Source organism: Antrostomus carolinensis, unplaced genomic scaffold (genome assembly GCF_000700745.2).
Source record: "Antrostomus carolinensis isolate BGI_N321 unplaced genomic scaffold, ASM70074v2 scaffold614, whole genome shotgun sequence".
In the NCBI taxonomy this organism is placed as follows: domain Eukaryota; kingdom Metazoa; phylum Chordata; class Aves; order Caprimulgiformes; family Caprimulgidae; genus Antrostomus; species Antrostomus carolinensis.
The window spans coordinates 7,553-28,460 of record NW_010308432.1 but is presented as its reverse complement, the minus strand read 5'-3'; the positions used below and the strand labels follow the sequence as shown (position 1 = coordinate 28,460).

Genomic DNA, 20,908 nt, shown 5'->3' with positions numbered 1-20,908 from the left:
AGTGGATCACAATATTGATGCCAGTTATATTCAGAGCATGCCAACTCACGAGAGAGCTTGGTACAGAGACATCAGATCCATGAATCCCATGTCACCTAAGAGTCAAAATGGTAGTGGGTAGACAGAATTTGAGTAACTTCACTAGAAAAAGTTAATAAATGCTCAGTCACCTATATTCTCCCCAAGTTGTAACACAATTATTTTTCTTACTCCCTGCTTTTTTAAAGAAGCTAGACTCTGTAAAAAATATAAACAAGCTTGATTATATGAAAAGGTACAAGAGTTTGCTTCACAGGGCACATACATCAGACAGATAACAAACAGATAGCTGGTGACTTCCAGTGGGTGACACACAGCTGCAAAATTAAGCTCCTGTTCTGAACTGCTCCACAGAGAATCCTCAGCCCCTTGACTGTAACAGGAGTTTGTGATAACCAGCTAACCCAGGTAAGCACTTCAAGTTGACTGTTATGAATGTTACATACAACAACCCCTCTGAGGGCTAAAATGACCTCGTCTTGCTTTTCTTCAAATGCATAACAAAACTTTTAAGTGATGAAAATTTTGATGAATTAGATATGATGAGAGACAAGAAAAGGCAACATCTGTTATATCCAGCAAGAAGGGTATCGTTCTTACAGAGGCTCTCACTCACCCACACTAAGCCTGTAATTAGACAGCATGTGGGCAGGTCCGCACCCACTGTCATGGGATTAATTCCAAGTGAAAAGAGCCAGTAGCAACCAGGATTTGACAGGGAGCTGGCTGAACAGAGCTTGCAAAGCAGCAACCCTTTCTGCATTCAAAGTGGTAAGTGGCTGAAAACTTGGTAGGGTTTTTGGGCACGTGTCCTTACTAACTGCTGGTTGGGGCTGGAGGACTTTAAGGACTCTTGCTTAAACAAAGACAGGTTGAACAGTATGGTCCGAGTCAAGAGGCAAAAAGCAAACAGCAGCACTCAGAATGATCCCGAGGAGACCCTGGCAGCAGCTACAAGGCTTAAAGCTTTTCAATTCCAGGAAATCCCAGTAGGAGATGAGAATTTCTGGGCTGTGATAATGTAATGTGGCTAGGAAAACAGAGTGGATTCAGTGGGGCTAAGGTAACTGAAGACTGAATACGTCTCTATGATTTTAAAGGAAGAACAAAATGATGGTATTTGCACATGGAATCTGGACTTTTTTGGCTTTTTTTAAAATGGAAAATACCCGAGAACATAAATAACAGCTGAAATGAAAAAGGAGAATAAATTAGGGTACATAATTAAGCATTATTAGGAGCACTGCAAATTTAAAGGGAGAACGGAAGTGGGGAACTAATACAGAGCTCTTATGTGGATGAATGTGGAAAATGAGGCATTTTTGGTAGACAGACAGGCCATATACAGAGAAATTTGAACTAGTCATCAGCAAGGGCTGTTGTCTACTTCAGAAAGGGCAAAAGGCAAATAGTGTTGGACTTAGAGTTGAATAAATTTAACAGTAGCCTAATCATGAACAGTGAAGGTCCTCTTAGAAATACAGACAAGTGGCCACGCGGTGGCTACAAGTCAGCTGAAGGCTTCCTCGTTGGCACAGAATTGGCACAGCCACCTCTCAAAACTGAATCATGTTGGGTTTTTTATGATGCTCGTAGTAAGATTTTTGTGAGATAATTGCCTCTATAAACTTAGATGTAGGAATACCAGTGTAGGATCAAAGTGAGAAGACTATTATTTAGGAAATCAGAGCAGATACTGCACAAAGTCCTGAAGTGAGAAGCCAAGGATTTGATATTTAATAGATTTTCTTTACTATTATCCTACAATTTCTTTAGATTGTTCACCATTTCTAAGCAATTGACCTAAACACCTTAAAAGTCCAAATCTTACTGCATCCTCCAATGATGAACAAACATACAGAGAACTTTGAGTGCTTACTCACTTTTTATTGGGCTCTTCCCACATCAAACACCTCACGAAAATAATTTGCATCACTATTCTGAGTCATTATTTCAGGCTAATGCCCTAGTCCAGTGTCTCAAATTCAGTTTAAGAGGTCAGTAAATACTCAGAAAACTCTATTACCCAGACCAGACAACATTGGTGAGTCTTGCCTTGCTTTGGTTACTACTTTGTATTGGGCAATTTGGAGAAGGAAGTCTAGGAAAGGTTCTGGATATCACTGCTCCACTACAAAACTGATTTATGTAACCTTAAATTTGGGAGTTTCAGAGCTATTCAATTAAGATCTGGTTCTTCCTGGAGAATTTAACTGTACCTAAAAGCTGGTGAACCAGCAGGAAAGGAGACTGGTTAATGCCAAGACACTCTCTTACTTATTATTACTCATTTGTACTGAAGCGGTGCCAGAGAGCATTCATCTGGAATCAGGACCCTACTGTGGGCTATTTATGGGGAAGAGCTGGAGATTAAATTATTTTATCAATTATGCCAATTACTCTGCTACCTGAATTGTACAGCATATCACCAGCACTTTGTCCAGTACTGTGTTACCAGTTTTCAGTATATGATAGTCTGGACAGATAGTGTCTGAGCTACCAAATGGGGACTGAGCCTGGAAAAGATGGTAATTTTTGTATGCTTGTAAAGAATGGGCTGAAAAACAAAATTACATACAAATAAACAAACAAAAATATAGTGTACTTTCAGGTATTTGCTTATAGGTAAACACATACATGATCCCCTTTATGAGGCCTAAAAATATTATTGTTTTTTGGTTTTTTTCTCCTTACCTTCTGTTACCAATTTGGGTAATGTTACAATGCTTGGGCGTGCAATTAGCTAGTGTTAAACAAATGCCTAAGGCTCAAAGCCATGCAAGAATTTGCTGAGAGAACAGGAAATTTAGCCTGTAACTTCTATACCCAAAGCTTATATGTTAAACTCTGGATGGCTTCTTCTCTTCCATGTTGCCTTTGAGTCATTAACCAAGTACTGTGCTAAACTACCAAAAAATATGAAAGACTGAAATAAAACACTGGAAATACAGAACTGACAAAATATTCTGTTTAAAGACAGTGCCAGTGCAGGAAATACAGGAAGTATGGTTGGAGGAAAAGATGGAAAAACCCATAAATGGTGAAAATAAAGACTTGAAAGAAGGTGAAGAACTTAAACTTCAGTATATAAGAGAGAAAAGCAGACTTTAAAATTGGAAAGATCACATAAGACCTTGCTTCTGAGGCAACTCTTTAACTTCCCGTTTGGCCTCTTTGAAACACAGGATCAAGTGGAAGGCACTGACTAGGTCATCAACCCTCATCCGTACCACTTCTCACTGCCACATTGAAATGTGATAAAACTCCACCTTAAAACTAGCTGTGTTTTTTGCCCTTTCCCTCCAGCTGGATGGCTATTTCAGGACAACACATTTGACTTCACTGACTTTTGTGGCTAGTTCTTGTTCTACCACTACTGCTTTGTTTAAGTATCACTTCTCTTCTTGTCTCAGGTTATATCCTTGGGGAACAACCATTTACATTTCATAGTCCTAGGCTAAAAAGTCATCTCTTCACTTCTCGCTCTGCATTCCCTCTTTTCCATTCTCATTATGATCCAAGAACCACTTTCTCCATCTTCTCAATACCCCTCTTGAACTGCATAGAGCACCAATGAAACCTCTGTACTCTTTAAATAGTATTCCCACCTATATATTGAATAAAATACATATACTGAAAATACTATTCTCCCACCTTTATCTGTGGAAACAAGGACTAACAAGCTCCTTGACACTTCAAAAGTCACTAGTAATACATTAGCAAGACTTTAAGTCTTTTCAGTTTTTGCTTCCTCAGATGTTCACCTCCATCCTGCAAGCATGTACTGTGACAGCATTTACTTTCCCAAACAATAAAAAATAATCCAACATTCATGACCTGTAGTTTTTATTTACTAATACCTTAGGCTGGATGTAAGTATTTTTCTAGTATGAGCTCATGTCCAGCAATCCCAGTGTTGAAAGTTGGCATGCAGTACAATACCAGGAACTGATTCCTCTAAAACCCTAATTAGTGGTGATCCATCATGAGCAGTGAGTAACTATAGGGTGAAAAAACACAGCTAAATAACCTGATCACAGTTTGATCATGATGTGATGCTGTGGTGCACAGTAGCAAGAACTGTATTTGTAAATCCAGGAGATGCCTTCCAGTTCTTTGCCATTATATTCTGAGATGAAATAATTACTCTATTTTTAATCTACTTAATCCATGCATTTAATTTTTAATCTACTTAATTGTTGTAATAGCACATGTATATAGTTTTAATTTCTTAACCAAAATATCAAGTAGCAGAGCGGATCTTATCAAAATCCAAGTATCATGAGACTTATAATGTTGAGTGTCATGTTAGTTTGTCATGTCATGTAACTGAATTCAATTACACAACTTAATATTTTAACAGGTTTTGAAATTTTTTCTTTCATGACTGAGTATCCTGTGGAGTTTCATTATTCTGCTAGAATTTTCTTACTAATAAATAAACAAAAATTGACAATAGGGTTTTTTTTCCTAGCTCTTTAATTTTTTTTAAGGATTTCAGCTGGGAGTTACCAAAGTCCAATGATTTTAAAATATATCATTCCAGCAGCTGTTCTACAGCAGATCTAGAATTATTTTCTGAACAGTGTATCACCATGAATACTTTTTTTGCCTTTTGCTCTACTTTATCTAGTAATGGACCAAAACCACTCCATCTTTTTAATTCTTCCATGCATGTAATGTTCCTTCTTAATTTGTGTCTTAATTCTACTGGCCATAAATGTACATGGTGGCATTACTGTTTTCCTTATTGAAATGTGTGTGACTTCTAGCTATTAATTCATAGTTACCAATATTCCCTTTTTTTGTCCTCCTGGATTCTTCCAGTTTCTTTCACTTTATCAAGTTTGCCTGTAGGCCAGGCTTTTAATCTCTTTTCCATTACTTTTTTTTCAGCATAAAGCTACCCAATCTTCATTAAAGAAAACGGTGGCTGTTTTGTATCCTGTTACTGCTCACCAGAAAAAGATTAAAAGGGTGATAAGAGAATGGTGAGTAAAATTCTTAGCAGTTTGATAAATATCTTGTTTAAAATTTAAAAAAAAAAAAAAAAAAATCTATTTACTACAGTAAGATTATTAGGTTAAAAATGCTGATAATTAAAAACCCTGAGATTTGGTCTTGCTTCTCTTGAATAGACGGTGTGTGTGCATTTCTGCACATGTCCTGAGGAAGGTGTGTGGGTACAGGTGTGGGACTTAAAAATACACTGTTGACAGTTGTTATGCCGACTTTCTCATCTCTCACAAATCATCTACTAGTTGCCCAGGAACCACAGATTGAGCAACAGCATCAAGAAGGTGACTTGATGACCTATTGCAAAGGACAGATATTACTCCAGTGTAGGTTTTATACATTAGGATGTCAGTCTATGAATATTTGTTTGTTTTTTGTTTTTTTTTTTCCCCCTGAGCTGAACAGCAATTTGAAAATATTTAGTACTGGTTTTGCTTCTGAATCTCATGTCCTCTATCCATTGAGTATAACAATTGAGCTCAGCATTTAGCAGCTGTCCTGCCAGCTATACTGGCTGGGCTGAGATCACATGTACCAACAAGTCATTCCAGTTCCTCTTGTTCAGCAATAAGCCTCTTAAATGCCCAGTGAAAGAATTTTCCACCATCAAATTGTATGCTGCCTCAACTCTTTTTACAAAGACACCTCTTGGCAATCTTCTTGTCATTAAGTTAACAGAGACCAATATAGAAAACTTACCCACTAAAGAATTGTCTCCTGCCCAAACTACACCTCTCTTAACAACAGAATTAATTAAGATCTTAAAAAAAAAAAAAAAAAAAAAAAGAGAGAGAGAGAGAGAGAAATCTGCATCTTCCGTTGCTTACCTCGCTCCATGTTAATTTCTATTTTCTGCCTTCAAAAAAAGAACCTCTGAAAGGAAACTACTGATCACTTATTTGGCAACAACCTCTCACATTTTCTAAAACCATTACTGATTAGAAGCCTTTCAGATTTTGGGTCTGAAAATAAATTATTCCGTCCTTCCTGCTGTAGTGTTCCTGACATGGACTATACATCTCCTGAGCATGAGGGCTCTCCATTAAATATAAACAAATCCCACTGAGCTCTCCAATTTATTTGATGAGCCACATCTTCCATAATTTTCCTGCACTGTCATCAGGTTCTCATCATGATGAAAGGTACTTCTTGACAGATATTCCAGCTGAACAGAGCCGCTCCTTTTGGCTAACAGTTAGGACCTCTCTGGTTTTATCTGTCACCAGCTGCTTAGAATAACTCCCAATCCTTTTCTCTTTTAATCTTACTGACTGACAGACTTCCTCTCCACTTCCCACTCTCCCTGAGCAGCTAATTTTCTTCTCTATTGACTTAATCAGTGGATATATTAGAACTGGAAATAGAATTGTATTTCCAAGGAAATTTTGTGATTCCTCTCAGCTCTGCACTTTGCAACAGCAGCTCACTGCTTAGATATTCAGCTTTTCTCTTTTACCCTACCACATAAACAACAAGCTATTACCACACAGGGACTTCAGAGGTGATTAGAGAGTGCTCAGAGACACATTCTCTGCACTCTGATCTATCCCGTTTGGCTTAGTTAAGAAACCATGTAATTACAGACAAGTAACCCAGCTTCCACCAAAAAAGCACATAGGTGGATCACATATGCCTCTCCTGTCTTGACATTTGACACAAAAGTTTCAAGAATAAATTCTCTGAAATTCCTAATTGTTTCTTTTTTGTTTCTGAGAGCATACAGTGATGTCAATGACCTTTGGAGTGTTGGTTTTCTAGCTTTCTCACATAGCCAAATCTCTAAAAACACCCCTTGGAGACAGTTTCCTACATAGCAAGATTATACCTACTAAATTTACCATTTTTTTTTTTAATAACTTCTAATGAGCTATCTTAGTGGTTGGGGTGACAGCTCAAAATTTTTGCTTTACAAGAAAAGGAGTATGTGCAAAATAGGAGGCAGGTGCCACAAGAAACACCTAGAAGAAAAGGAAATTGAGAACAACAAATGAGGCAAACAGGAGTAAAGGAGAATAATAGTGGAGAATAGGAGAATTAATAGAATAATAGGCAGCTCTCCTCCTAATGCAACCCAGAATACAAACAGCTGCCTTTGCTGCAAGGCCATGTTGCTGGCTTATGGCCAGTTGGTGTCTCTTTGTATTACACTCTCTTAAAAAGGACAAATAACTCTAAATGAAATGCTTAACCTGTGTATTCAATTTGCTTTAGGTGGTTGGAATGTGGATTATTGCATTTTATCTCCTTGGCACAGTAGCAGGTGAGACACAGTATCTATAAAAACTACCAGTAGAAGGTGAATTCAGGTGAAATAATACACAGGACATGAGCGATATTTTCCTTTACGTGGAGGTTGTAGTATGAGTTGTGTGTCATTGTATGACACTGTCTATTACTGAACATAAAACTAATGCTAAAAGGCATGTTTAAATTTTATTATTAAGAATATAGGAAACATAACTGTGCTGAAAATTCACAGAGGAATTCAAAGTCATGTGTCCTACTTCTACCAAGATAGTGCAGGAACTGCCTTTACATGACTGTTGTATAAAAAGAACCACCCAGCAACAGGGTCTTTAGCACAACAGACAGGGCTAAAACATAAAAGTTGAGCATAAGTGAGCAAGAGACCCTTTTGATCTAGAGAAGCTACTATATTGAAAGAAATTATCATTTAAGGAAGAAATTTTTTACAATGAGTGGTGAAACAGTCCAAAGGTTTCCCAGAGAGGTGGTAGATACCCCAATCCCTTGAAACATTCAGAGTCAGGCTAGACAGAGCTCTGAGCAATCTGATCTGGTTGAAGATGTCCCTGCTCACTTCAGGGGAGTGGAGTAGATGAGCTTTAAAGTTCCCTTCCAACCCAAACCATTCTGTGATTCTATGATTTCATTCACACTACAAGATTACTGTGTAGATATCCTTCATTCCTACAAGTAGAGACAATGCTTTGGAGTAGCAGGCAAGAAGGAGCAATTCTAACAGGCACTTCTTAAAAGCTTTTTTTTTTTCTTTTTTTTTCTTTTTTTTTTTTTGAGAAATTGAATTAATCCTTTACAAAACCAGAAAATGGTGTCAAAACAGCATCTGAGTCTTTACTTGGTTTATCCTCAAATTGTTTAGCTCCCCTAGTGTTACCTGCTTCAGGCAATATTCATAAAGGAAACAAGAATGAATCTTAGTTTCAAAATTAACCATCAAATGAAATCCTTAGTTTTCTGCTCTTCAGACTGTTATAATCTCAAATACATCATTGAGCATCAGAGAGTCTAACACATAAACAAGTTGTTGCTTCTGCTCTAGGTAAAGAGGTTTGCTACCGCAGGCTTGGCTGTTTTACAGATGACCCACCCTGGTCTGGGATACCAGGCAGACTTCTACCAGGTTTGCCTGACTCACCAGAACATATGAACATCAGCTTCTTTCTTTACACCAGAGAAACAGGAAATAACTCACAGGTGAGATTTATTTTTAACAGCAAGAACTGATTAAACCTACAAATGTTTGTTAACTTGTTAAGAAGTCTACATCAGTCATCATAGGCAAACAAGTTAGAATAAGATGATAATTTGAAGGTACAGTAATGAATGTAATGAAACTTTCCAGGCATTTTCCTCCATGAGGATACGGGTTATGGCAGACTACCTTTTACATGCATTTAAGTCTCTGAGGAAAGTTGAAGACTTGTTCAAATAAACAGCTTTCCGAGTATTCAGGTAGGAGAGCAAATACAGCTGTCTTACAGGGAAACTGAGCTAGGAAGATATTGTGACTTTTAAAAAGAAAAGTCTGAAGAAGATTGATATTATGCAATTTCCAAATCCACTTTCCACCTTGAAATCTGAGGGATTTTACATTCTTACCTGCCTCTCTGCACTCAGGAAATGAGACAGAGCTACTCAAGCTGCTTTTGCCCTGAAATACCAAGTAAAGCAACATGGAGAAACCAGTAAGATCGGGGGCTGGGATCACATCACTTCAGCAAATGCTTATGAAGCTGCTAAATCCCGTTCAGACTCCCAGACTTAGTTTCCCCCGAGCTGTACAGGGATGTTTAGGATTCCTCTGGTGTGAACTATGATGCTATCACTGCTTAGAGCAATCCTGGTTGCTGCACTCAGAATCCACCTCAGACTCTCTAAGGATGAGAAGTTACACCCGTAATAAACTTTTACCACCTGTAGAACAGGGACATGTGAGCACACAAGATACATCCAGCCACAGGTTACTCAGCACTTCTGTTATTGATAAAATAACTCAAAATACACCTTATACTACTTCCCAACCACTAACCTTAAACGTATCTATGATCTGGGGCACAGCCCTTCCACACCCAAACTCCTTGAGCTCACATTGTAGTCCCTGTATTTGTCTGAAAACAACACAGACAAACAGATAGTATTCTCAGAGTAAAAGGAAAATATATAATTAAACAGCTCCCAGCAATGTGTGAAGATCAGCTTCACCCCTAATGCTCGCAGTTCTTGCATGAAATTCTTTCAGCCTTTCTGGAATAGCTGATGACAAGAACAGGCACAGAAATATCACCTATCCAGAAAAAGAAAAAATAATAATAAAAAAGCTATTGCTTAAGTGCAGAGCAGCACATAGAAGCCAAAACTGAGGTCAGTAAAAGGACAAGCTGAATCAGGAGATGTAGAGTTGGTGGGCTGCTCTCTGGAGGAACTTGTCCAACTCAGGCCAACAGGCACTATGTGACATTGTGGCCCTTCTAGGTGGCTTCATATTCCACATAAGGGCATTCTTCCTGCCTTAAGCAAAATAGATAGGAGCAGCAGAAAGCACATGGACACAACTTCTCTGGAAACCATCGTGGAACAGAGAAACACAAGATACAGGAGTCCCAGAGTTCCAAAAATCACACTCTGCCCATTCACAGTGACCCCCTGAGTCCCACAGAGGGGATGATCTAGCTGACAATTTTAAATGTTTGAAAGTGTGAATAGACAAAGCTTCTTACTTTTATTTTTTTTTCCCCACACAGGTGATCTCAGCAATAAACTCCTCAACCATCCAAAATTCACATTTTTCCTCACAAAGGAAAACGTCCTTCATCATTCATGGATTTAGCAGCACTGGAAAAAAAGGCTGGGTGGTAGAAATGTGCTTGGTATGAGAGAGTATCCTCTGATTTCCATCAGCAGTTGTAACTACAATCTGTCAGTATCCTTCAGGTGCTAATGTTCACCTTCCATTTTGCAACTCACTAGGCAGTAGCAGATACCAACCAAGAAGCAAATTTCACAAAAGCTAAAAAGTGTTCCCACTCTGGAAGATGCAGCATAGTCAAGGCTTCTTGGTTGTCTCTGACATTATGCTTCTCTAGAGAATTTCTATCCCCAAACCCTATAGAACAGATCAAAGCAACAAATGGAACACAGATGTCCCCAGTCAGTACACTGGTGTCAGAATACTGGATTAGACGTGCCAATTCACTGCTTCTCCCATTAGGGGCAACTGAACTGTTCTTCAGCCAAAAGGCCTTTCTGAGGTGAAAAGCTCAAGTTTCAGTCAAAAAAAAAAACCCAAAGAAAAAAACAACAAAAAACCAACTTTTTGTTTGTTTACATGGTGCAACAAAAAAAAGATTTAAAATGAAATGTGGAAGCTACCACCAAACCAAGCTGGTGTGCTCTAGCCAGTGGAGTGTACTGTGTCAGTGACAGCCTTGGCTCTGACAGAGGCAAAGTCTACTCTAGTTTCTGCTTCTTCCACTCTGGCAGTGGAAAGGACAAAGTAGAAAAATATTAAGTCACACATCTGCAGCATTGTTTTTGTTGATAAATCTATGACAACATTTAATCTAGAATATTAAATTTCCAAATTTTTCAGTTGAAAAGAAACAGTAATTCTATCTGCCTCTCCACACTACAAACTTACAATACATACAGAAGAGGAGGGAGCCCAGGATTCAATGAACTATCGCTTCAAGCTTCTGTTTTCCTTGTCATTCACATTCAGCTGCTTATCATGGATTAATTTTTGTTTGCACTCCTTGTTCTTTCGCAAACCTTAAGTGAGCCTTAGTCACAGAAAGCTACAAGTGCAGACTTCAATACATAAATCTTCTAGTGGAAAAAAAATCACAGATCTCTGCAAGACTGTGACCAGTACCAAAGTGACCATTAGTTTTTTTTGCTGAAATAGAAGCTTTCTACTCTTCTCCAAACCTTTCCATTCTGACATGACTTTCTCAGTTTAAAAGGCACTCAGTAAATAAGTCTACTTCCTATGTAATTAGGTTAAACTACCAACATCCCTCAAAGAAAGTCACATACTGCACATAGAAACTACTGTGCAGTTGTGTGTTTTTTTCAAATTATTTCAAATATGTATACAAATGGCTTATAAAGTAAAATATTTTTATTAAGGTCTTTTATAATTGATATTTTTTGGATGAATGGCTTGTTATATTCTGTTTTGTAAAAAGATGTGTGTTTCATTATGGTATGGGCTACAGTGAAGTGTCCTGTTTAGTAAAGATTATTATATTACCTCTTAATGTTTATTTTGATTTAAGTTGGACCTCTGTTTGTTATTTTGTTTCCTTAAATACTTTCCTTTATGTGTTCCCACATCAGCTGTTACTGGAAGTGGAAAATATCAACTGCATTGCTGTCGATTGGGAAGATGGTGCAAAAGGCACCTACGTCAGTGCAGTGAACAACATCCGCGTGGTTGGGGCTGAGATTGCTTATTTCATAAAAATTTTACAGGTAAAAGACACAGCTTTACCACCTACAGTTCTGAAGTGGAGGTACTGGGATTATGATGCTGCTGCTTTGATTTGGATCCTTGTCCAGTATGGTCAGCCAGTGCTTCAGGAAGAGTTGTGCAATGCATGTAGTTGAGATCCAGCTAATTATACTAATTGTCAAATCTGTAAGGACTTCTCACAGCCACAAAAGACGCAAATTAAATGTGGTTGAGAAGAGCTGCCAACCAATTAAAGACCAGTAGGTGGCAACATTTCCATATGATGATACAGGCAAGAAGGCATTTCATGGAAATGAGGCAAGGCCTGCGCGTTCAGTGCTTGAAAGAGTTTTGCCAACCTTATACAAACATGCTAGAAGTAAATTAGTATCTCTCTCCGCTTAGCACCACCGAAATGAGCAGGAGCTGGTTCATTCGATAATGCCATATTTGCTGCCTACAGGCACAATAAACTGTCCTGTCGCCTTCTAGTTGTGAACTTCCCATTCCTGAAGGCAAGTGTTCACAGATAGCACAGAGCTGCTCAGTTGCAAGGTTTAAGAGCGTCAGCATTTCCCACTGACTTCAGAAAGACTTGTAAGTACTTAGAACTGCTTAAAATCAGAACCCTACCTGGCTATGGACTTGATCCTGGTCAATAAGTGCTGCAAGAGATAGATATACTAAATGAGATACTAAACCCATCTTAAGTGACCTGGGGTTTGTGCACAAAGAAGAAAATACAGAAATAAATGCATGAGGCTAGATTTGAGTTTCCTAGGTAGAAGCAGCAGATTGTACCCCAGCAGATTCTGGGGAAGTGTTCTTTGATGATCAGGTGCTTGCAAAGTTGACACTTTGCCTCGTGGGCTCTGAATTCTCTATTCTACAACACATGGGTAATATCTCAGCAGCACGGGTCTTGTACAGGTGACACTTGGCAAAGAGGAGGATGAATGTCACCACAACTAAGCTTGTCAGTGAAAATCCTGTTGAGCTATATGATCCCATATTCTAAGCAGACACATGGAGAACAGGCATAATAAAAAGGGCTCCCTAATAGAGTAAATATGGAAAAAATAAGATCATTTTGATGGAAGATGAAATTAGGAGTTGATCCAAATGAGAAAGATGGTTCATGTTTTGTCACCAAGGGTAATTGAATACTCTAACCATTTGCCAGCACTACAGCAGTGAATCCACTATCACTAGACGTTTACAATTCTAGATTAGATCATTTTCTATCAAGTCTTAGTGTAATCTAAACAATAATTAACTCCAGGAGTTTACACCCTGTTTGCTATGCAAGATGTATAGTCTAGATGTTCCCAAAGGTCCATAGTGTAAGACATCCTCTTTGCTTGCTATTTAAAGCCTGTGTTCTTGTCTCCCACGATCACCACCTTAATGATCAGAAAATCTACAGATACTCTCCTTGCAAAGTCCATTTAATTGGCCACAGTCTGGGAGCACATACTGCAGGAGAGGCGGGAAGAAGGATCCGATGCATCAGACGGATAACAGGTAGGCTGTTCACCAAGGTGCAAAGCTAACATAGCATGTTTCTAAAGGAAAGAGACTTAAAACAGACTGGTCTGTAGACTGAAATTAAATTATTGGCCATGCTGGAAACACCTCATGCAAGAGCAGGCAAACTTTGTGCTTCTTAGAAACGAGGATAATTATTACATCTTCTTTCTCTAGTTAGGTTACGATCTCTTTAGTGAAAGACTTTAGTGGAAGGACAACCGTAGTTAATATATTTATAATATGACTGTCATTCACTGTGTTACATCAAGCCCTACACAAACACAAAGCAGCATGCCAAGAATACTTAGTTTTTCCTATTCTTAAAGCTTTACAGGCCAGTAATAATCTCACAGGTAATAAAATGCCTCCTCCATAGTAATACAATGCCATTATATAGTCTATTGGAATATATTTTACTTCTGTTGGAATAAGTTTGCAGACAGGGTCACAAAACCATATTATAGGACAATTTTTTTTCAGTTTAGCTTAGAATTCACATTGTTATTATTCAACGTGCCTCATGCAATACTGAATATCTGATGTTGTAAGTTAGTAAAAGAAATTAACACATGCAACACTTCTCTCCCTCCCTCAACTAATAAACGTGGGGGTTTTTTTAGGCTTAGACCCTGCTGGGCCCTATTTCGAAGGTACTCCTCCTAAGGTGAGACTGGATCCTTCAGATGCAAACTTTGTTGATGTTATTCACAGTAATGCTGCTAACTTCCCTGCCGTAGGTAAGTGTTCATGTGCAAGTAAGTATCTGCAGGGATGGGCACGTCACCGAGATACTGACATCATCCCATGTGTATCTCAGGACTTGGAATGTATAACACCACCGGTCACCTGGACTTCTACCCAAATGGAGGAACTGTGATGCCTGGATGCAATGATTTAGTTCCAGAGATAAAACAAAGACATTTTGAAGTTATCGTTGCAGGTAAACTTACATTCCCAACATGCATAGTACTTCATTTTCATTCAATCCTGAAACACAAACTGACTGAATAACTGAAATAGCTGCCTGTTTGTGAGAAAACAGCAAAACAAAATTGATTTTTGCCTATTAACTCATAAGTAAGAAAAGAGAATAAGAAACAACAAAGGCTAGATCAGAACAGTGCTCTCCAGGGCACATCGCAGGGAAAGGAGGTATAATACAGACCTTTGCTCCTGTAATTTGGAATTGGACCTGCAAAACACAAAAAGGCAGAGAACAGGGAGTCTGCAAGTCCAACAACCCCAGCAGGAGGTTTTCCAGGCTGAGACAGGCCAGCGTCATGACCTAACCTATGCCATGATACCACCACCTTTGGTTTCTTGCAGATGCTGCAAAGAGCATCTGTCACCCATAAAGTATGAATTAGGCAAAAGCAGTCTGTTTCCAGGGACTGTACATGCCTCGTCTCTCCACCTGAGACTTCTCTCTCTTCACAGGCTTTGGAGAGGTTGCAGAAGGCTGGTGGATTCTCCTTGCTTTATTAAGCCTTTTAAAGCTGTAATTAATGTCATCTTGCTGTGACATCTCATATATAAATATACACACACACACACACACACACATATATATATATATATAGGGCTGTCTTCTTAAAAGGGACTGATAGTCCAATATCAGACCAATGCATCTCCCTTGAAATCTTGGATTAACTGACACACAGTTCTCCTGATAGAGTACAGGCAACACAGTAACTTCTACTGCAACTAGAAATGTGTAAATTCTGAAGAAAAGTTATTACAAGATCATGCTGCTGTTCTGTGCCTCAACTGTTTCCACGGTGAAGCAAGAGCAACTCTCATACAGGATAACAGGAGGTTATTACACAGATGCTCATAAACTTTATTCCAACAGATGCTCATAAACTTTGTTCCAACAGATGCTACAATCGTTGGGGGGTGCCATCACTCACGCAGCCACGAATATTATTTTAAAAGTATTCTCTATCCTACTGGATACCTTGGATATCCCTGTGAAACATACAAATCCTTTGAGTCAGTAAGTATATCAGCCTAGGAATGGGTGAGCTGGAAAGAAAATCATCCAGGTCTCTGCACTCGGTATAGGTCCCACTGTGTGCAGAGAGCATTTGGAAGCTGGTGGCTGTGCTCTCATGGTGTGGTCTGACAGGAGGAAGTACGCAGTGAGGCACAACACACAGGGCCTCCATCACCTGCTCATTCTGGAAAATGAATCCTGAAGCACAGATGGTATCACCAGACTAGGGGGAAAAACATTAAACCCCGTACAATGGTTACCCTAAATCTTTATGCAAAGAGCACATAGGTTAGATATATTTATCCTACTAATTCCTGGCTGGAAGAAGAGACCTTTGGAGCTTCCAGAATCCTTGACTGTTCTCTAATCTACACTGAATGCTGATTAGAGCACCTAAATAAATGCACTTATGAACAATGCTCCTTTTTTTTGCCCCCATGTGGTGTTGCAATGTGAATGTAGGCAAGTTCCCTTCCACTAGGAGGGTAAAATTACTATATTTTGTCCTAGACTCCAGCTGAAAAATATATGAACAAGAAAGTTTCAGACCATCACCCACACAGGTATCACACCTGCTCATTCTACACCCTTTTGGTATATGCATGAGTGCAGAAGCAGTTGTCTGAAATAAGTTTTATCAGGTTTTGGTGGTGAGATATGACAGTAGACAGCACTGCCACAGCTCTGCAGGATCAGAACAGCATCTTGACCCTTAATTTTATCAGGGCTAGGCTGAAAAAAGTACTCCTCATTAACTGATGCTCTTATTTTCCCTAGGGAGACTGTTTCCCATGTCCACAGGAAGGATGTCCAATGATGGGGCACTATGCTGACAGATTCCCAGCTAAATTGAAGAGAGTAAACCAAAAGTATTATTTAAATACAGCAGCAGACCCACCTTTTGCTAGTAAGTGGAGGAAGTTTGTTACAGTTTATCATATGTATGAAAATTGATTGCCTTGACAAGATTTACAGCCATGCACTTCTGTTGTTTCGATAACAAGTGTTAACGTCTCTGACAAAAAATGCTACATATGTTATCAAAATTCAAGCACTGAGTCTTTCATTTGCTAACACAAATGAATTCTAGTTAGGAAAAAAAAAAAAAAAAAGAACTTTCCAGTATACTGACATTTTTAGATCTCTCATATCAATGACAATCTACTTCTGTTTTGCTTTTCTTTATGCAGCTTGGAGACAAAAAGTATTTATGAAACTATCTGGTGTAAAGAAAATGAGAGGGGACATAAACCTAATTTTCCATGACACACAGGGGAACACAAAAGAATATGAAATTGCCAGGTAAGATAAACTAATATTCCCCTATAGTATTTAATGCTGCTAACCTTAATCTACACATTTTCCACTTATTTAAGCAGCGCAAACACTAATCCTGTGTTGCAGATATTCTACTTAACATCAGATATGAAAAAAATTATCCCATAGAGGAGACCTATGGGGGCAGATGGGTGGTTGCAAAAAGGAAATGGAAGTCACTTCTTTTCCATGAATTATGTGACTTTACAATAAATTAGGAATGCAGTTTGACAGAAGTGGTGTGTTTCTCTAAGTTACTGTTAAAAAACAGATTTACACCTCTGGAGCACACATAATTCATAAAGTGCTCACCCATTACATACGTGCTTCAACACTGTCACTCCCATGATACCATGGCATCACGCGTGTTGGCATACTCACTCCACACGCTGACATGAGACTGCTCTGCCAGTGACTTGCTGAATGGACTCATGCAAGGCAACCCTGTGCCTCGACTTACCCAATTTGCAAAGTGGATACCTCCTTCCTCCCTAGGATATGTTAAAGAGCCATCATTAGTATATAAATGTGCCATTTATATGGTCTGGCCAGTGAGTTTCATTCACAGCTCATATCATCTCCCACTGACGACCAAAACAGCAGCTCCCACTGTCTTCTGTACCTGCTCTGAAACAAGCACTTCCATGCATTCTCCCACCATCCCATATGCACATGGAGACCAAAGCCCCACAGAAGTTCCCAGCTCATCTATAAAACCCTCCCTGAAAACCTTACCCGGAGCTCTCCTTGCAGTGACACCTGCAAAATTCAGGACATTTGGGCACTGGAGGCAGCCCCAGCCTCACCCTTATCTCCAAGTGGTCTCCTGCCACATGCATATTTAAATTTTAATGTTTTTCATCCTCTCACATTCAGAGCATAACACCCCAGAGTCCTGGTCCAGTATCCTGTGCTGTTGCAAAGAACAGCAAAAGTGTGAATTCCTGTTGTAACAAAGGGAAAAGCTCAAATCTTGTGGAGAACGTTATTTAATTCAGTAATCTCTAAACTGTTAAATTTAGCATTGCTGTCTTCATTCTATTTGCAGTGGAGTTCTCTCTCAAGATGAAGTTTATATAAAATATCTTGACGTTGAGATCAACCCAAGGAAAACCAAAAAAATTGAATTCCTCTGGAATAAAGCTGCATTTAATCTGCTCTGGGCAAGATTGGGAGCAGAAATAGTCAATATAATTCACGGGGACGATGGACGTAGGTAAGTATATCCCTTTTATAGGTTAGAAGGAACAGGAAAGGAGTAAAAAAAACTCTGGGATACAGGACTGAAATATGGTCTTAATAAGTTGGATGCAGGGTTTGCAAACAACAATGTGAACTTTGGTAATGATAAGAACAAGATGCTACACTTTGGACAGAAATTCAAATGTTCGAGTACAAACCAGGGAATAACTGTCTGGAAAGGAATACAGCAGTGAATAATTAGGAACATGTACTGTTTTGCCACAGCAAACCAATTTCAAACCAAGATAAAGCAAGTCTCATTCCAGGAGCATTGTATAGAAGATCCAGGGAGTAATTATTCTAATTTGAATAACTGGGGTAAGACTGTAACCAGAAGAAGGATCATTTTCAAGTTTGGAGAGTATACTTCAGGAACAGCACACACAGACTGAAGTCTGGAAAAACAACGAAAGAGATTTATACAACTCAAGTCTGCATAGAGCAGCTGAAGGAAATGTGTTTCTCAATAAAGAAATGCCTGGAGAGGAGCATAAAGACATATGCTGTCTGTAAGCTGTCTGTGAAAGGTCACAGTCAACTATCCCACATATCCATGGAGCTTAAGTCAGGGTTGAATTGATTTATTTCACAACAGAAGAAATATTGGTTAGATATTAGGAAAAAACTTGCTTATAGTTTGGCATTGGCATGGATTATTTAGAGAAGGTGATGAAATCCATTTTAGTGTGAGCTCCTAAATAAAAAAGAAGCTGCAAAGCTTTGATTGGGGCAATCTAGTTAAGCACTTAGCCTAAATAAAGCAAGCTTAACAAGACACCTTTCTGACTTTTTATCTATAACTCTATGTTTGTGAATCTAGAGATTAATTTTATTTATGTATTAAAACTCAAATTTTACAGCTGGTCCCAAAAGAAAGAAATTCACCTTGGTACTGTTAATATGCAGATGCTAACACTCTGTACAGCAGGCTTTTAGGAAGGCTTGCGTTGGACTATGGATTGATTTAAAATTGATCTAAAAGCTCAAGGTGACAGCTGACAGCCTTTCATTTTTCTTTGGAGGAGAAAAAACAAACAAACAAAAAAAACCCCCCAAAAAAACCAAACCAGCCCAAACCCAAACCTTGATTCAAGGTCTTTTTCTTCCCAGGTCAGCTTTTTGTGGCCGTGGAACTGTGACATATGGAGTTCCCCAGTTACTTACACCTTGCTAAAGGTCACTGAGAACAACTGTTCCGTACACAGCAGCTGAGCAAACCATCAGCTCTGTGCATGGGAACGTCGGTACACAAGGCTATTAAAGGTAAAAAAAAAATAATAATAAAAAAAAAAATCAAACTGCTTGTTGCTTCCTTTATTTTTTTCACTTCTTTGCAAATGCACTTGTTAATGTTCTTGATGTTTGAACCAAGTTTATTGTGCTCTTAAGTATGGGAGTAACTGGAAATCATATATGTTAAAATCCATTTATAACACTGCACAGTCTTACTCTAGTGGTGCGTCAAGAAAAGCAGGTAAGAACTTTTTCCCACCACATTGATAGTTTGTCAGATTTTCTGTCTATCAAACATTCTCAAGGCAGCACATTACCACGACACAGCCCTGAGCTGGGAATAGTCCCAAACACCTCCTATCTACAGACTCCGCTATTGCTCAAAACTTTCCAGCCCCACACAAAAGCACTGCCCTCAGAAGACACTCTGTGGTGAGGCAGGAACAGAACAAGACCAGGATATTTCTTCATCAAGTCAAGAACAGCCTTTTGTACACTGCACCTTCATGGAAGCAACAGATGAAGGCAAACCTCATCTCTTCACCGCTTTGGAAAAAATTAGATGGCTGAATCACAGCACCTGGCTACTGTTTAATTTCAAACATGTACCTTTACCATGGCCACTGACAATCCTGGAGAGAAACTCTGATTTTTAATAACTCCAGACTTTGCAAAACCTGGGATTGACTATTTCACATTAAAATGAACACTACTGCTCTGCAAAGCATGGCATGAGTGGGCCACCTGAAGCTTTAAGAGACCAAGACAGTGGCTATTTTTTTTAAGTATAAAAATCAAACCCTAAGTTAATTAATAGGAAGAAAGAGTTAATCATGTTTTCACTCACATTTCCCCATGTTTGATAAATGATGTACAAGCAGCTGGGCAGATAAACTAAGAAGTAGGAGTAGAAATACAATATTAAGAACATATTTATGATAAGCATAAACACCTACATGAAATATTTATTTAAAAAAGAACAAGAGTCAGTGTTGTATAATTGACTGAACACTAACCAAGCCTGTATGAAATTAGAAGCATAGTTAAACACAAGTCTGAGGTTCAGCCAAGAGAGATCTGCAGTCTCAAGTACTTCAAGTCCCCAGAGACCTGACAGGTGGCAAGCAAAGCGTGAACAATGCCGGGAAGAACCGTTCCACAGCCCAGGAGAGAGCCACGGTGTCCTGCAGTGCAGGAAATCCCATCCTCTCCTCTGCTTGCTTCCTATTCCAGAGTACAGCTTCTTCAGGACTGAAGAAACATAGTGAGGCCCTTATTTGTTGCTTCCTTTCTTGAAAGCCATCTTTCTTCCAACAGCCCCCGACTGTGAGACTGCAAGGACCAGAACAGCTCCTCCAGGCACAGCAAGCATCCTGCATTGTACTGAAGGACATGCATCCCACCCCTACCCTTTCTTCCCAAAGGGGAAGCAAGCAGCTCAGACCCATCTGACCACAGCCTAGGGAACTGTCCAGTTACTCAGTTTACCCTGTGTTATTACTGTCTTGAGTAAGAGCAGTAGACTAATGATGACAAAAACATAACCCAATTCTTTTCCACCATTATTTTTCCACTTAAATTACATGGGAAAGACTATTCCCCTCTCATTTTGAATAAGTGTTAAAACTTAGCAGTGGACTAGGGCAGGTACTGATTCTCCTGTGTCACTGATATGAACATGTCTACAAATTAAATGCTATTTCAATTAAGGATGGGAACACTGAGTTCTACATTAGTATCAAATGTGACATTTTAGAAAAAAATAAACTTCCCTACTGTTTAAAGAAATGAAGCCCATTAACATGGATGGTAGCAGT

At 39.0% G+C, this 20,908-nt stretch overlaps 1 protein-coding gene across 1 annotated transcript; it reads left to right on the top strand.

Annotated features, from left to right (window-relative positions):
- The first annotated feature begins 920 nt into the window (after positions 1-920).
- On the top strand, positions 921-19,032 carry LOC104519813 (pancreatic lipase-related protein 2). Its single transcript, XM_010165735.2, has 13 exons — positions 921-1,028; positions 7,267-7,315; positions 8,360-8,514; positions 10,062-10,187; positions 11,659-11,793; positions 13,189-13,297; positions 13,924-14,040; positions 14,121-14,243; positions 15,181-15,299; positions 16,077-16,206; positions 16,490-16,601; positions 17,665-17,832; positions 18,969-19,032. The coding sequence occupies exons 1-13, from the start codon at positions 921-923 to the stop codon at positions 19,030-19,032; spliced, it is 1,515 nt and encodes a 504-aa protein (XP_010164037.2).
- The last annotated feature ends 1,876 nt before the right edge of the window (positions 19,033-20,908 follow it).

Coding starts and splice junctions, on each gene's coding strand:
- LOC104519813 (XM_010165735.2), top strand. CDS start 921: ATGGTCCGAGTCAAGAGGCAAAAAGCAAACAGCAGCACTCAGAATGAT. Junction 14,041..14,120: donor TGCTAACTTCCCTGCCGTAG/GTAAGTGTTCAT, acceptor TGTGTATCTCAG/GACTTGGAATGTATAACACC. Junction 16,602..17,664: donor AAAGAATATGAAATTGCCAG/GTAAGATAAACT, acceptor TTCTATTTGCAG/TGGAGTTCTCTCTCAAGATG.